Source organism: Caloenas nicobarica, chromosome 3 (genome assembly GCF_036013445.1).
Source record: "Caloenas nicobarica isolate bCalNic1 chromosome 3, bCalNic1.hap1, whole genome shotgun sequence".
In the NCBI taxonomy this organism is placed as follows: Eukaryota; Metazoa; Chordata; class Aves; order Columbiformes; family Columbidae; genus Caloenas; species Caloenas nicobarica.
This window is the reverse complement of record NC_088247.1, coordinates 78,139,047-78,155,838: the sequence shown is the minus strand read 5'-3', so window position 1 is coordinate 78,155,838 and position 16,792 is coordinate 78,139,047. Positions and strand designations below refer to the sequence as shown.

Sequence of the window (16,792 nt, the reverse complement as noted above, 5' to 3'; positions counted from 1 at the left end):
TTATTTGGAGGAGTCTTATTACATGCTTCATATTTATCTTCTCCAATAAATAAAAGCGATAACATAGGAAAGGAATAAAATTAAAATAATATTTTATCTATTGAATATTTAAAGAAAAAAACAGGTTGTGGAATTCTAACTTGCAGACTTCTCAATTGTTACCCAATGTTTCAGCTCTTATTGAAAAAGTGTCTAGATACTATGGTTATAAAACAAAACTCCAAGAGGCACACATTTTCAGGGCAGAAGGTAAAATCTGTAACTTATGTTTCAGCTTGCAGATAGCTTGAAACAACACACCACTCTGAGGTACCAGCTGTCTCATTCATTTTAGTAGATGAGCAGTAGGTCAGTTACAATATTTTCCTTGATGCTTTTTCTAGAGTCATTTAAATATACAGGAAGGAGCATCATATTATAATGGTCTATAATAATTTTTCCAAGATGAGTGCATAAGCAAGGAATAGAGGAGAACGAGCTCAAAATAAAGCAGAAGAGAGAAGGATGGAGAGGTATTGAGACACGGTCTTTAAATGGTATTTTTAACAGTGCATGTTAAAAGTGTTGATCCACATGACTTAGAAGATGACAAGGGATAAAATTTTCACTAATTTTGGTGAGTGCTATTAGAAAAAGAACATGAAAAATGAACTAATTTCAGAGTATAAATTCATTACTGATCAAAAGCCGGAAATGTCTTCCATGCCCTGTTCCACATAGACTTATATAAATTAGCTACAATAAATAGGCCTTTTTTATAGATCACTCCTGGAGCAAAAATGCTTTGTGGCTCACTGAGTCATTCTAAAATAAAAAAAGAAAACTTTAGTAGTTTCTTTCTTGGAAGGAGGCCATGGGAAATAAGAAAATTAAAAGGAAAAGTATTAACATCTCTGGTTAGAAACAACACATATGCCAAACATGCCACATCAATTTTCTTCATATTTTAAAGTGGGACGAGAATTAGATTACTAGTTCATTATTAGTGAAAGGGCAGAGAAAAGAGGTACTTCATTTATTCTCTTCCTTCACAACAACAAAGCCAGTCAGCTAGGAAAGTAAGAGGCTCTGTATTAAGAGTGAAAACATTCAGCTGTGACCAGAATTCACTTTCATGATATGAAGCTAAGGAGTCCGTTCCTAAATGGAGACTGGTGAGAAGACTGACCACTAGTAAACAGAAGCTGAGAAACAACAGATTACTCCATCTGCTTCCTTAAGCAAAATTTCTGTGGCCTGTCCAAATATAAGTTGGAGTAGGTTTTTTCGGAGTGTATGCTTAAAAACATTTACGTGCAAAATCTGTTCAGGAGAAACACCGTGAAACCAATTTTCTAAAACATAGACAATTTATTAAGAGAAGCAGATAATAGCTTGCATCTAAGTATTCTGAAGAACTGAAAACTGACATGTACTTACTTTGGCAGTAGTCTCTTTAATGGACGTGCTGAATGATTGTTCTTTTTCCTGAAGGCTAGAAGGGATTAAAATAAAATAAAACAAAGTTGACCTTCTCTGCTTTGTTCATCGTGGTCTGCTACACAAGACACATTTTCATATGGAAGCATACAGGGTTTAAGATGACTCATAGTAACACAAAAGAGCCAATATCAATATAAAACCTGTATATTTGGTTTCACTGTTGCTTGCGACTAACTAACATTTCTTCCACCCAACTTCTACCCACTTAATCCTCTGTGTTTGTAAAACAGTTTGTATACTAGCTTTACAATTCTTAAGTAATGAGTTTATACACATTTTACTTACCGTCTGAAACACAATTATGATCATTTGTGTAACCATAATATCTTAGAAGTTCTCAGCAGCATCCAGGATTGGTGCTTTCCTGGGCTACCACCCAAACACCTGACACAAAGGCATTTCTGACACAAACAGTTTGCAGTTAACTATCCTCTTATAAGCCAGCTTCCAACCCTGCCAGGAAAAGTTCAACAGCTATCACTTGCTCTCACTGTAATTTTACTTGAAATATCACTACTTAGTTTGTTTAGTTTAATAAAAACCTACAAAATATTTGTACCAAATTGGTTCAACGGTGGGCTGAAATTGAGGCATTGTCAATGCTTATACGAACAAATTTAAGGTTTTCTTCCACATATGAAAACAGGAAGGTTCACTACTTTGATATTACCAAACATAATGTAAACCTGTGCCTTTGGTGCTTGTAAATAAATTCACAAGTTAATTTTTAACATAAAGTTCAAAAATTCAAGTAAAATCATTAGGAGTATAGAGATTATTTTTGCAACTTTAATACTTCCCTCCCTCCTACTTCGCAGGCATACACTTTTATACAGTGTTCAACTACTTTATCACAAGCTATTTTCTTTTCCACAAGAAAAGAAAATCACTTCAATTCAGTGTACATGACAGTCAGCACCCCCCACCAGCAGCATTTCAATGCTTCCTTTTAGCTGCATTGTAAAAATTGTACTTCAAGACCTACCACTGATGTTCTTCCCAAATAAAGAACTATTAATTTATTTCTGAGCTTTTCTTTAGTGTTCAGCACTGAAGTGTCCAAACATTTCAGAAACATCACTGGATTTATTTCAATGATAATTCTCGCAAGATATGGCAGCATTGTGTTCATTTTACAGGTGGCAGAAACACAAGTCACTGTTATTCAGGAGGCACGTTACGACTGAGCACCCGTTTTGACATGTACACAGTCTCCACTCCCTATCCCTGTGCGTCTCGGTTTTCTTTTGAGAACTTGCTCCTCCGTATTTTCCAAGCATGGAACTTACTAAGTCCTGTTTCAAGAGTCAGCATGTATGTAAGTCTGAACCTCAAAGCACACGGTGTTGGACTCACACTCAGCTACTGACCACCTAGAGCAAGGCTGGTTGGAGCACCTCACCTGGCTGCACGGAAGCACAAGACAGCCTCAGAGGCAGAATTCAGCTGTATCACTTAATCACATTAATGAGACAGCTATTTGCATTGCTTTCCCTAACCCCCGGCTTCACAGTGCACACACCTTTTTAATCCACAGCCCAGCAAGGCCAGCCACCTCATTACCACCAGAGCACAACGGGGTCCCTCCAGCTCCAAATGAGGCAGAACCCTCAGAAATAGCTCATGATGGTGTAAGTCAATGCCTGTGTAAGGCAACAAACAGAAATACAGCTGGCCAGCTACATAAAAGTGGTTTAACAACATTTCCCACATAGCAGTCTCCAATTTCTCCCTTTTCTACAATAATATATGGGCAAAACACAAAACATTACATGTGTAATGATGCCATTATCAGCTCCCTGCCTGCCTCTGGGCACGCCAGAGGGAATGAACTATTTAGCCATTTCTTTTCTCAGGCGCTGGAGCTCTCAGTGACTTTCAGCATCTCACACAATTGGCATTTGAGCTGGTCAGGTTATGTAAAAAGGAGCTGGGCTTTGTGTACAGATGTCACCAGGGAGCAGCAAGGCTGCAGTGTGCAACTGAATGAATAATGGGTGACTGACCCAATTGTTCTGTAACTGCCTTATAAAATTCAACTCTAAAGACCCAGGCCATAATAAAATGTAAAGTGCAGTTATAGCCAGAAGAACAACAGTATAAAGACGGCACCTCTATTTAATAAATCTCTTCCATGTGCCTTTCCTCTTATCTGTTTACTTTCCTCACAGAAAGCCCCCCCAGGTTCATAGATATTTCCCTCCTCTGTAGAATTCACACAGTTAACAGAAAGAGAGATCAATTTTTAATTTTTTAGACCAAAACAGCACTACAGACAAAGACCCAGTTGTAGAGTCCGTACTGCTAAGAAGGATGCACGAGCACATGTGGGCTTTCAGATCCAGGTGCTGAGTAGGAAAAATACCTTTTTTGTACCCAGTTTTCTTTTCTATGAGCATCTATCAAGTCACTGAAAAATAAATAGGGAATTGTACACCGATATTTCAGTGACAACAGAACTATAGTTTTAAGAGAATTATGTATTAATCTGTCACATATCAAAAAGGATATAATTAGTACATCACCATTTTGCCTCAAGCTAGTGATAGCCACATTAACCACAGACTTGAATCTAAAGAATCCTTTTGTTACAGTTACAGAATTCATGCAGACTCTTACAAGTGTATTTGTATTATTTATGGTATGAATTTCACAGTAGTATCCTGTTTTGAATCCTTGTTAGCCTTCAGAGCAATACCATAGGAATTCCTTCTCTCTTTTAGAGATTATCCCATCATACAATTCACATGCAGGAATCAAAACTCTGTACGAACCAGCCACAGTGACCAAGAGAAGAGCTTTTAACTACATTTATTCCTGGGTTGTTTTCTTCTACCATAAACCACCATCACAGAGAAGCCCCTCACAAGTTTTCCAATTAACTGACAAGCTAATGACCCACAAGAGAAACCAAGCAGTCAATACAGATTCATTCTACCAACAAAGGGCTTTAACAGCAATGATCTGTTACACATGACTTGAACCAGAAACAGTATTTTCTTTTACCACCACCCTGGAGCATCATATTTCATTTTAAGAGGGTTACTCTGTCTGCTTAAAAGTTGCTTTACTTATTACTACCAGGAAATATGGCTTTAAACAGAGCTCCTTGGAATAACACTAAATACTTGCCTAGGAAGATGTCCATAGTTTTGACTCATTGCTATTCTTCTCTGACAGAAGAGCTAATCAAGAATTTGACTGGTTGTCCTCACAGTCTCTGCAATCTATTATACGGACCATTTAGAAGTTATTTCTTGAATTCAACATAAGCTAACTCCATCACAGAGAAAGCAAAGTTCTTGACCCAGCTGAAGAAAGGACTAGAATAAGACAGGAATTCAATTAATGCAAATTTAACTGACTAAATGTAGGAAAATAAAGGGTTTTAACACTTGCAGAACTGACAGCAATCTATACATCATGTGTAATTTCTTTAATCACACAGATAGCCATGTAGGCCTATCATTTAAATGGCTTGCAATGGATTTACACATAGTAGGATCCATAATGAGGAGAGAAGAACAGGAATGTAGAATCATATATGCACTAGAACAGGAAAGCAGGAGCTGAGGAATTACCCTTTCTGGATGACGAATGAAGTAATACTTTGGCAAAACATGGACTTCAGCTGGGGAACTGCAGGAGGATGTGGGAATTCTGCATGTAATAATAGACTTGACATGTAATAATAGACTACGGGAAAAAATGTAACATCCAAATACTTCGAGCAAGCCAGTGCCTTTTAAGTATCTCATTTTTGTGAACCTAAATAGGTACTGAGTATGATGAATTGTAATAACACAGTTGGAACCTGCTGAGACAATGATGCTCATAATCAGGAATGATGTGCTGGCAAAATAAAGCAAGCCAATTCAGTGCAACAGGGGACAGAAGGAAGACTGGGAATTGAGTGGTCTGGTTCACACATTCCTCGCTCTGTCACAGGCTTCCCACATGACCACAGAGGACATAAGGTATCATGATACAATAGATAATGTTTAAAAAGCCTTTTAAAGAATATTCGGAGAAGTTATGATTTACATGCAGGAATTACAGATGCTATGGAAGTGGCTTTGTTCAGAGGAAGGCTGACTAGCACAATACTGGGAAGAAGGGCTTTCTACTACAGGAAAGCATGTTTCTGAATGTCTTTCCTTTCACTTTGCTAGTGTACTTCCCTTTGCATACCAGGCTATTGTGTATTTATGTTTTGCTTCCTAAGAAAAAATTCAAAGAATAAAAATGGGCAAAAGGCAAGCCATGCTGTTCTCTACATTCAAGTTATATAAACACACATACTGCTTAAACAGCAACAGTTCCTGTATTAATGACAAAATATATATACAGTGACCAAAAAAAAATGTAGTCAGAATGTAATTTCCATAACTGCAAAATAGAACACATATGTGTGCTACAAGTGTAAAATAAATAAATGAATTCTGTACTGGAAATTCTTATTTTCATACAGAAACTGAGCAGCCATCTCTTATCTCTGCCTGAAGAGACTGAAAGACAAAAGGATGCCCTTTAACAGCAAATATTCTTCCTTACATTATTGTCACCTAAAAGATTATTCTAGATCCTGTTATTTCACTCCATATCCACACCACAATACAGTACTTGAGCAAAAAACACCTTCGTTTCTTTAAAACTAAGCACAGGTCAGAACAACTAAAATGATCCGTATTTGAATTTCTAATTCAAGAGCAATGGCCAAGAAGCCTATGCTCAGATTGTATGCATATGCGAAAGCATGATGGGCTGAACTATCAATTCATATGGATTTGTATTTCCTCCTACATAAAATGATTAAAGAGTATTTTCTTGACTGTCAGCAAATTTAAACAGTTCACAGTATGTCTGAATTTGGCCCAGAGTAATGAGACTGCCTGCAAGAGATAACCTCATTCTAATGGTCACAACCTGCACAGAGCATGACTTTTCCAACTTGAAGGCTTCTAACATGATTCCTTCTCTGATTTTGAAGTCACAAGAAGCTGTACTCTCTTAGAAGTTGAAAATACATAAACCAAGCCCTATACTTGTAATCTTGCTTTTAACAGTAAACAGAAGCTGACCTTCCAAAAAAGCCTTTGTCCAGTCCTTTGCAAAAGAAATCAGAACTGCTACTCAGGGAACATTTGCTGTAAACATCTGCTACAATCTACATCAAGGCAAAAATCCAACAAAAATCCACCAGAAATCTTAAGTCTAGGGTCTTCACTGAACCTTTAAGGAAGAAATCCACAATACAAACTCAAATCAAACAATCAATAGCTTTCTTATACTTTTACAGTTCCCTTGATGTGCGTATCTCAGAGAGCTTTGAAGGCAAGTCAGGAAAGAAAAGCTTTCGAACGAAACTATAGTTAACAAGATGCAGCTTTAAGCTAGACACAACTAAGGCTAAAATAAAAAATAAGAAAACGTACCTGGACTCAAAGTTTTCTTAAGTCAAATCAACAGATTCATTATTTACAGATACCATGTGCAGTTTTTTACCAGGACAAGACCTACAAGGGGGTGCCGGTCCTACACTTCTGCTCAGTTAAGAATGTTCAGAGCTAGATTGCACTAAATGCATTGAGGTGACCCAGTACTTTTTGTTTTCTTTTGAAAGTCTCCACCAAAAAGTTTGATTCTACCTAATAAAAAAAGACATTGGATAACACAGTTTTCATTCTATGTGATCTATTCATAAGCCTGGCCGAGCTGCATATCTGGGTATTACCATAACAGGAAAATAATTTTTCAGTCAAGCACATAAGTTCCTTTTCATCTTTGTGCAAGGATACATGGGATTTTAAACAATGATATTTTCACAGTTGCATATCTCCATGTTGGGAAGCAAAATCATCCTCTAAACATAAGTCAAGGTTTTCCAGACAAACCCTAATTTTTCCTTAGATAATGCAGACCAGAGAAAACTTCTGTAAGACAACAAAGGTGGTTAAACAATGATAAAACCACAAAATTTCTGCTGAAGTGATGTGGTGAAAATCCAATTTCTCTGTCTAAACCTGTCAGTGTTCTTGAGGCGTGGACTTTGACACTAATGGAAGGAGAGAAAAGTTTTGTTTAATTCACCCTGAAAATAAAATTGGTAGTAGTTGCAAGGACTAGTCACCTGAATTAGAAGTAAAATGCAGTGTCACCTTGGAAAGCTTCCAACCTCAAAAATTAATCTGTTCTGAGACAAAAATTATCAAGAGATGTACTTTAAGGTACAGGAGTATTGGACCTTCTGCACATTTTGATCTACTGAGTTCTCCAGGGAATATGAATAAGAACGCAAAATTATGCACCTAGCTCTGAAACAACAGAGAGATTATTTTGCTCCAGCAATTTGCTTTTCTTCTAGCTATCATTTGCAGAGCAGCATTTCTTCATTGTTGCTTTATGTCAAGGATTGCTTCAATACATGTGCTCCTCCACCACTCAGTGTTTATCAAGAGGCAGAACTACAAGTACACTTTTTCCCAATGTCTTTGTATAACCTCAGCTTACCAAAAAGGTTTCCCGTTGACTCATGGATTGCTAGGTGACTGCACTTGTCTTTGTTGACTCTCAAAGAGTTATACCTGGACTATGTGGACTATAATAGCTCATCATCCTGCCGAGAAGCTCTTATATACATAAGAATTGTAAACTGAGATGACCCTTACTTCCTGCAGTGCTGCCAGACACCAGCCCCAGTTATGAGAGGCTTGCAGAAAAATCAGGGCATTAGATGACATTTCACAATTTTTTATAAGAATGATTAATAAGTTGGGGTTTTTTAATGCTCACAATAGGAGAACTGAAGTGGCACCTCAGTCTGTGTAGTACGGTAGCTGGGGTTTTTTTAGATAAAAATCACTCCAAGAGAAAACTGAAGATGCTGCTAGCATCTTTAACGATGAATCCAAGCTGCATTTTCATTGTCGGGTATTGAGAAATCTTCTGGTCCTATAACATACCATTCAGACAGACAAACTGGCTGCCTGTTTCAACCAACCATTTGCATGATGCTGTATTTCCCACCGCTCTTGCGCAGAGCAGTTGTGGCAGTTGTTGCTCCAGATGCTACCTGAAACAGGAGCATCAGACTGAAAACAAGGGCACAATCAAACAGCTCTCTGCAGTAGCAGTTCATCACATCCAAACACTGTGCCCAGATTTTCTGATGTGTCAAGAGATCTCCATTCTTCTGCTACATCTGTCTAGAGTGCCCAAAAACTAAAACTTGCTCACAGCAGCAATTATTCTCCTAACAGCCATTGTACTACACTGACCAAAAGGGTCTGTCCCTGGATATTGTTGATAGCTGTTTCTCTTTATTATATACAAATGAATTCAATATCATGCAATGATTGGGACAGCTGGCCATTTTTCCCTAAAGAGAAATAAATCTCACTGTGTGCATACCTAGAGGAATCAGCACAAACATGGCTTAGACTTCATAGGCTGCTACATCCCATTGGATGCTGTTCAGGCAAGCAGTGGGAACCAGATGCTCATCTGGGAAAACCAGATTCCTCATTACCATGCACACGCGGGTACTCAGGCAGATAGTACTCATCTTTCTGCTGTGACTTTTTCCTTCTATAATGCTGCTTGAAAAGACAAAAAACTGCCTCCAAGATTGCTCAAAAGTACTTCAGGTTACTGGCAGTGGCTCTGTCCTCCAAGTTGGAAGACTTGTTCTCTCCTTTCCCTGCTGTGTTTCCAGCCTCTCCTGTTCTTCCCAAGGAAAGCCAGTGCCTGTGGTGTAGGACCAGACTTCGCAGGAGCCCTTTTTCCCCCCTACAACAGGGAGTCCCCACCAGCCCCAATGGGATCAGAGTCCCTATGAACTGCCAAGTCACAGAATAAAGGACTCAGCCCAGACACAGACAACTCAATCAAGAAGTCGTCTGACACAATTTCAAACTCTGGCAGCTCTTCCCCAATAACCTTTGCACCTTTGAAAGAAGCAAATTCACTTTGTGTGCTGAAGCACATTGTACAGCGTGACAGGATTTCAGTACACAGTTTCCTCTAGAGTTGCTCCAACAAGTGAAAAACAGAAAAAACCACCCCAGATAAACAATACCACTTGTCCAAGGAGTCTACCCTTCAATCCTAGACAGAACAAAGGAACGAAATTAATCCTAGGTAGATAAAATGGAAAGGAAAACACCTATCTACAAAAAGAAAGCTGAGCCTCCTAATTGGTCAGATCACAAAGGAAGAGGCAGACCCCATCTTTCACCTATGACTTGTCTTAGCCTCTCACAAAAGCTTGCAGCTAACTTCTTTGACAAAGCTGAGACAATGACCTCCTCAAAACATGAAGCTGGCCATGGGACTAGTTGAAAATGAGACAATTTTATTAGCAAAGCTCAGGCTGGGTTATGACATTTGACACAAAATCTGGAGTTTCCCCTCAAAAAGCGCCCCGCGTGGCGGAGGAGGCTGGCTGTGCTGCCAGTCACTCTGCGGCCAGGAGGGCCAGGAAATTTGCAGGGCAGAGCCCTCCCCAGGTGCTGAGGAACAAACTCTCTGTTTTTAACTAGTGTTAACTCTCTGCTCCTCTGCTGCAAGGCCACTGCTGCAAGTTTGGTGAAGCTGTAGCATGCAGAATAAAATGGATCAATGGATCACTAAACAAAAGAACTACAATTAAAAAAAACAAGGCGCCATATCATCTTCATTATACCTAGCTATAGTAGCAGCAGTAGTATTGGCTGTATTTTAACCCTATAATTGTATTTTGGTTCATCTCCTGTAAAAAAAGAGACATGTTCCCTAACACAGCTTTAAAAATCTGTGTTAAGCATTAAAAAAAAAAAAGAAAAAAAAAGAAAAAAAAAAGGAAAAAAAAAGAAAAAAAAAAGGAAAAAAAAAGAAAAAAAAAGAAAAAAAAGAAAAAAAAGGAAAAAAAAGAAAAGAAAAAAGAAAAAAGGGAAAAAAGAAAAAAAGAAAAAAGGGAAAAAAGAAAAAAAGAAAAAAAGAAAAAAGAAAAAAGAAAAAAAAAGGAAAAAAGGAAAAAAGAAAAAAGAAAAAAGGGAAAAAAAGAAAAAAGAAAAAAGAAAAGAGAAAAAAGAAAAAAAAAAAGAAAAAAAAGAAAAAAGAAAAAAAAGAAAAAAGAAAAAAAAAGAAAAAAATCAGAGCAGCAGTGTGGAAGGGCTCTAAGTCAAGGCAGTAAGGCAAATACTGGTCCAACTCCTAACACGGCATAGGAGTCTCTCCTAAAAATATTCAGGAAGATCTTTCTAAAAGTTTAAATTATTTTGCCTCTAACCTACCTATCAACATCAGCTTCTACTTGTAATTAAGTACTACTAAGGTTGTGAAATCAGGAAAAAGTGCAGACAACAGAAAATCTCCCAACAACCCAAATACCCAAGAAGTAAACCCAGAAGGTAAAGACTCACAGGGTATCTGATCTGGCATTAAAAGTACATTTCAGTTCTCTGCTCTCCCACACACAGGCCCAGCAAAAAGTCAGGAACATCAGCAGCCTGGGCACTGTAGTAGAAATTTATTGATGCTATAAAGCCATTTCATTCATCTGCTCTTTGTATCTGTACTACCCTTTTACTTCTAGAGGATATTTTTGATAAGTATGCATTTTCATGAAAATAGCCAAAGAAAACCTCAAACAATCTCTTTAAAGAGGTGTTTCCTGGATAGACTGCACGTTATGTAGCAAACAACAGATACCTTTTTGAAATAATAGGGTGCAATTTGTTTTGCTGCTTCTAAATACAATTCTTTAAAGCCGAGATTTTTGTTGAAAGGCTGATGTGAATAAATACTGCTTCATTTGCACTTCTCTTCACATAGCTTGCTAACTGCTAATTTGGCTAGAAATGTCATGTGGACATATAATTTGAAGGATAACTAAAGATGTACAAAGCAGTCTCTCCTAATGACAGTACATGACAGCCCATTCTGAATGGCACTTTTCCTAAGTTTATATGTGAAACAACGTGTAAGTATTTTTTTCCAATTTTTCCTAAGTAAACCAACTTCTCTAAAAAAAGAAACACCTTTATTTGCTTTAAAAGGTTTTGGCCTCAACTGAAGTTGCTGAATGCTTTGAGTATATTCCAACTAATAAGGTTTTCAACCCCATGAGCATTTGTATTTCACTTTGAATTAATCTTTGTTAGATGAGCTCCAGGCATCACTAAAGCAGAGTCAACTGGTTGCATAAAACTTCAAGTTCAGTTCCTTGCACCACTGGCCATGACAGCACTATAATAACTAATATAAAGGAACAGAGAATTTCCCTATCTTCAGAAGAACCCCCACACCCACTGTGGAACAAATTCTTACTGATTAAAAATTGTTCCATGGGAAGAGTGGAAGAAGAGGTAGAGTATTCAAATATTTTGAAAGATATTTAATCTCTTTCAACCAGCACTCAGTTCTCAGACAACAGTCCAGACAGAACTGTGCAATTTATTTTAAGGACGATATGCTGTACAGTCACATGCGTATGTAGATACAGATAAAACCAAAAGAGAAAATGCTAAGCGAAACTGAATATGAACAGATAGTATAACAGACTTCCCCAGTTTTCATTGTGGAAAGAAAATAAACAAAAAAGGAAACAACAAGTACTGAAAAGAATAAGTCGAGTAATTAACACGATCTTATTTTATAATCAGAAGAATCAAGTTACACTAGTTAAAAACATATTCCTGAAATGGTGTCCTCTTCAGTAGAGGATAAGGAAGTTATATATTTTGTTACCTTCTGCGGTCTCCAGAGAAAGTAGTTCACACAAACACTCAGACCTATTTTACTCTGATTTCAATACGCCGTGTTTAGTTAATACACAGACACGTCGTGGGGCACACAACGCCAGCTGCTGTCACCTTTTAAACACATCTCCATGCAACCCCAATGCACACAAACTGAGCTTTTGCATTGCATTTTCCTCGTTTTATAATAATGATTACATCCTTCAGTTTACCAAGAACAGGTAGGCCCGTCTGGATGAGCAAAATGACCACATTCTGTGATCTCAACCTCAATGAGAATACAATATCAAAACACAAGCTAGCGTATCTGTTTGCACATGAATAGGCCAGGTGTCAACCTCGGTTTCCAACGGTCCTAAAGAAAGGGCCCAGGGCAACATTTCTCAGTTCTTCAAATTTAAAACATGCTATAATTACTGACAAAAGTTTTTTGTTTTCAAAAAGTCCACCACATACCAAAGATAAATAAAACAAAGGGTTATTAATCTTCCTGAAAATAACAATGTTTGACAAGAAAAATAAGCTTAGAAACAATGCTCAGCCCAGTGTTACATTGACTTGCTCTCTTGCTTCTGCATACTTCTATCTAGGCAATTATTCTTCATTTAAGACGTTCTCTCATGTTCCCTGAAGTTTGCTTTAATAAGTTGCTATTTAATAGCATTTAGACAAAGAAAAGCAAAATAATTTGTATTTTACAGTGAGCTGCAAGCCACTCAATATGATTCATTATAGCACAAATTGTCTTAGGAGATGCTTCACAGCAGCCATATTATTCCAGTGCTGAATGCAATTCATGTACCCAATAAATAATTATGCAAAAGCACATTATAGCAGTACTTTACTGACTAGCACAATACAGTTAGAATAAATACATAGTATCTTGCAATCCAATACCCAGTATCTTGCAATCCAATACCCAGAAGCTTGTCATTTACAGCCCATCAATAATGAATGACTTTCTACATAAGCACTGATCTTTAGTATATGTGCATAAGTAATAACTTCATTTCTCACACAGACAGCCTTTAGAAGACTTAATTTTTTTTTCTCTGCAATAATTCATAAAATAAAGTGTACATTTCCAGAAAAATCTCTTTCACGTTAAATATCCCTAGACTTTGGAATTTAAAACTAATATGCTGAACTGGCTTCATCAAGTATTTTAAGCTGTTACCTCATTGTATGATTGCCTTTCACAGGAAGTACTGATTTAGGATAAGCCAATGCAAATTGCAACGCGGGAAATTCTGGCTAGATAAGAGACAAAACATTTCACAGCAAGAGTGGTGAAATGCAGGATGCCTAGCAAGGCTCGAAATCTCCATCCTTGAAGATATGCAAAACTCAGACAGATAGGGCCCTGAGCAACCTGATCTCACTTGGAAATTGTGTCTCTGCTTTAAGCAGGGTTTTGACAAGATGACCTCCTAAATTACTCTATAATGGTGGGACAATGAAGGGGATGCCCATAGGCACATGGGAACTATATACACACCAGCTGTTTTACTATCTGCTTTCTGCTTTATCATCTTACAGAAGGATAGAACAGAACATGACTGGATGCAGACATAAGATCATTGTACATAAGGTATGATGGACTGCACAGTTTGAAAAGGAGGACACCCATCACTCTGTTCAGTTTAACAGTGACCCTAACTTGCATTGTTAATTAATCACAACCATTGTAGAAGGATATTACTCCCTTCGGCCCTTCTGGATATATAGTCTGCCCTCACAGCAAGAAGTGGCATGGAACTCATACTGGAAATGTGCCTGCTGACCATCATACAAGCACAGCTCTGGGGATGCTTTCAGCCACCCAAAGCAGCAAGTGGTTTGAGGGGGAAGATATTTGAGAACTAGAGGCAAGGAAAGTGGCAGATGGTAAAGCCAAGTGGTTGAGTCACACAGCTGGACTGGAGATTTCAGTCTGTGCTCCCAAGACAGCTTGTGCATTTTTCAGTAGAGCAGCAGGCACAGCATATACGAACTTGGGCAGATCCTGAATGGGATTTACCAGACCAAGAAGCCACACCATGTGGAGAGAACACCTACAAGGTGTTTTTAATTCAGAGAGAGACAACATCTGCAGGGGGAAGCTGCTGAATAGGCAGTGGTACCTTGCTGTTTTGAAAGGCTGCATCTGCCAGCTTGTGAGACGCTCCTACCAGCTCGCTTTGCTTTTAAGTTGGGAAGGTTAAAAAAAAAAAAAAAAAAAAATCTAGCACTTCATCAATGAACAGTTGCCAACTCCCTCAACAACTGTGACCACCAGGTCTCTCTCTCGTGTCAGTTGAGTGCTATAACCGTTAATCCTCTCCACTTTCACTCTCCCTGCATCAGATCTCCTCTTGCCTGTTAGCCTTCTGGCCTTTTGACAGATTTCTGCTTTTGCATTCCTGTATACATTTAGGCCCAGCTTAAGAACTGTGATGGAGCATACTCCCTGCCAGGACAGTGAAATCCTTGGCAGGTAAGAGCTTGCTCTGAGACTGTAGGTTCAGATCCAGACAGGCTGCAGATGACCAAAATGTAGAGCTTCCACATCCTGAACAAAGGACTCTAGCCACCACAGGACCATACCACAGGTGGGCATCTCCACCATTGCCATTAATTCTGGTCAGAAAAGGTTTTGGGATTTGATAAGAGCACGCAACTATAACCTGACATAGGAGATTTAAACTGTTCCCAAAGGCTATCACAGATGCCTGCTTAAGTGTGCTTACTTGCACAGCCCAAACAGCATTTATTTGTCCCCACTTGCAACAGGGGAACTGCAGCTATGGTGAAGAGAGCAGAAGCATCTGATCCATGGGCCCTAGTGACAAAGTTGATCAACAAACAAAACTAAAACAGAAAAGTTCCATTCAATGCATCTTTAAAAAATGAATAGAAAGGAAATAAATGAATTCTAAATCTTCATGAAAAGTTCTGAACCCAGTTCAAATAATGAATGCCTGTATTTCCTCAAGTGATTGTGTTATTCATGGTGTTGGTGAGTGAAGAAATGGGAGCAAGTTCCTCCAGAGCCAATACTAATTTAACTCACCTTTAAAAAATTTCCCAAAAAGTGCAACTCAAATGTTGCATCAGCAATGTGAGAGAAAAATAAAATCTGAATATTCTTTAGTAAGCAAATCCAAAACTAAGAGAAAATCAAATCGAAGCACGAGTTCTCAGAGAGACTACTTGAGACCTTTTATTCCTCAATCACAGAAACACAGGTGTAAGATACTATTAAAACAAACTAAATTTAATTCCTATAACCTTATTTAAAATTTTAAACAAACCTCAAAAGAGAGGAATATGTACTCTATGAAAGGTTCTGCTGACTTTAAAAAAAAGTGTATAAATTAGCACACATGAGCAGCAATTTCTCATGAATGTTCATATAACCAGACTAAATCCAATAAACACGAAGGGAGGAAAAAATGCAAGCAACATAGTTATTGCTTATCTGGAAGAAATGCAAGTTAGGACAAACAGGAATTTTATTTTGTTCTGGTGACACAGCAGCAGTAACACTTTCAAAGTTCCACCATCAACGTCCCATTGACTGCCAGTACAGTTCAGGCCCTGAAGCACTTCTATTGCTTTTGTAAATAAAGATGAGGTTATTTCCAAAAGGTTACCAAGAGTAGCTACTTTTCCATTTAAAGGAACCATACGCTGTGCATTTAACTGTAAGTGTCCCAAAAGACTCCACACTGTATCCCTTCCTCCACTACCTCAAGTCCACTGACTCATCACATCGGACTTTATTACGATTGGAAGTTCACTGAAGCAAGAAACATCTCTAATATTTATTTGGATGGTGCCTGGTACACACTTTCAGGCTGTGAGAGATATGTTGTAATGACTGCGTTGCCAAGATGGGGAAAAAAATCCACCAGTTAAGCAGAAATAATTGAAACTGATGATAGATATTAACAGCTGATGGATACACATTGTTTCTATAGGTGGCTTTTTACCATTAAAACCATTAAGTGCAAGACCTTCAAATAACTCAAAGTCCTCCTTTCTGAGCAAGTATACTAATACTAGAACTTCAACATCCATTCTTAGAAAATTTTAAAGTGTCTGAATCCAGCTAATTAGCTGGCACAATTACATAGAAAACTACTGACAGTCAATTCAACAGTACACTGGGGAGATACAAGACTCTACATCACTGACAACATATTGAAATTTAGATACCTCTTTATTGTCCCTGGAAGATCCAGACTGAATGGAATTTGGTCAGAGGATGCTAAAGTGTCATCCACAGCCTTGCTTATTTCCTGCAGTTCTCTCAAAGAAATGCAGCCAAGTAAAGCCGTCAGTTCACAGTCCTGTGACTGAATAAGCCTGTCTTGCTCTTCAATTTCTCTTCTTAGCTGTTGATCTTTTGATTCTAATATGGCCAGTCTCGCTCGGAGGTCTTCAGTTTCTTTCTGCAGAGAACAGAAACATGAGTTTACTCTGAACCCTGTTAGAGAAACCCCTCTGTCCCTAGAAAAATGCAGTGCAAGTCTCAGAAGTAGCATGAATTAAGGTTGTCCAATTTAGCACAACGTAAAATGAGAAGA

The 16,792-nt window shown here is 38.1% G+C and overlaps 1 protein-coding gene across 1 annotated transcript in view; it reads right to left on the bottom strand.

Moving 5' to 3' along the window:
- DISC1 (DISC1 scaffold protein) overlaps nt 1–16,792 on the bottom strand; it is a 180,821-nt gene that overhangs the window by 114,733 nt on the left and 49,296 nt on the right. Inside the window, exons 5-6 of the mRNA XM_065631236.1 lie at nt 16,422–16,657; nt 1,420–1,474 (exon numbers count right to left, since the gene is read on the bottom strand). Coding sequence (XP_065487308.1) covers nt 1,420–1,474; nt 16,422–16,657 — 291 coding nt within the window. The remainder of the gene's footprint in view (nt 1–1,419; nt 1,475–16,421; nt 16,658–16,792) is intronic.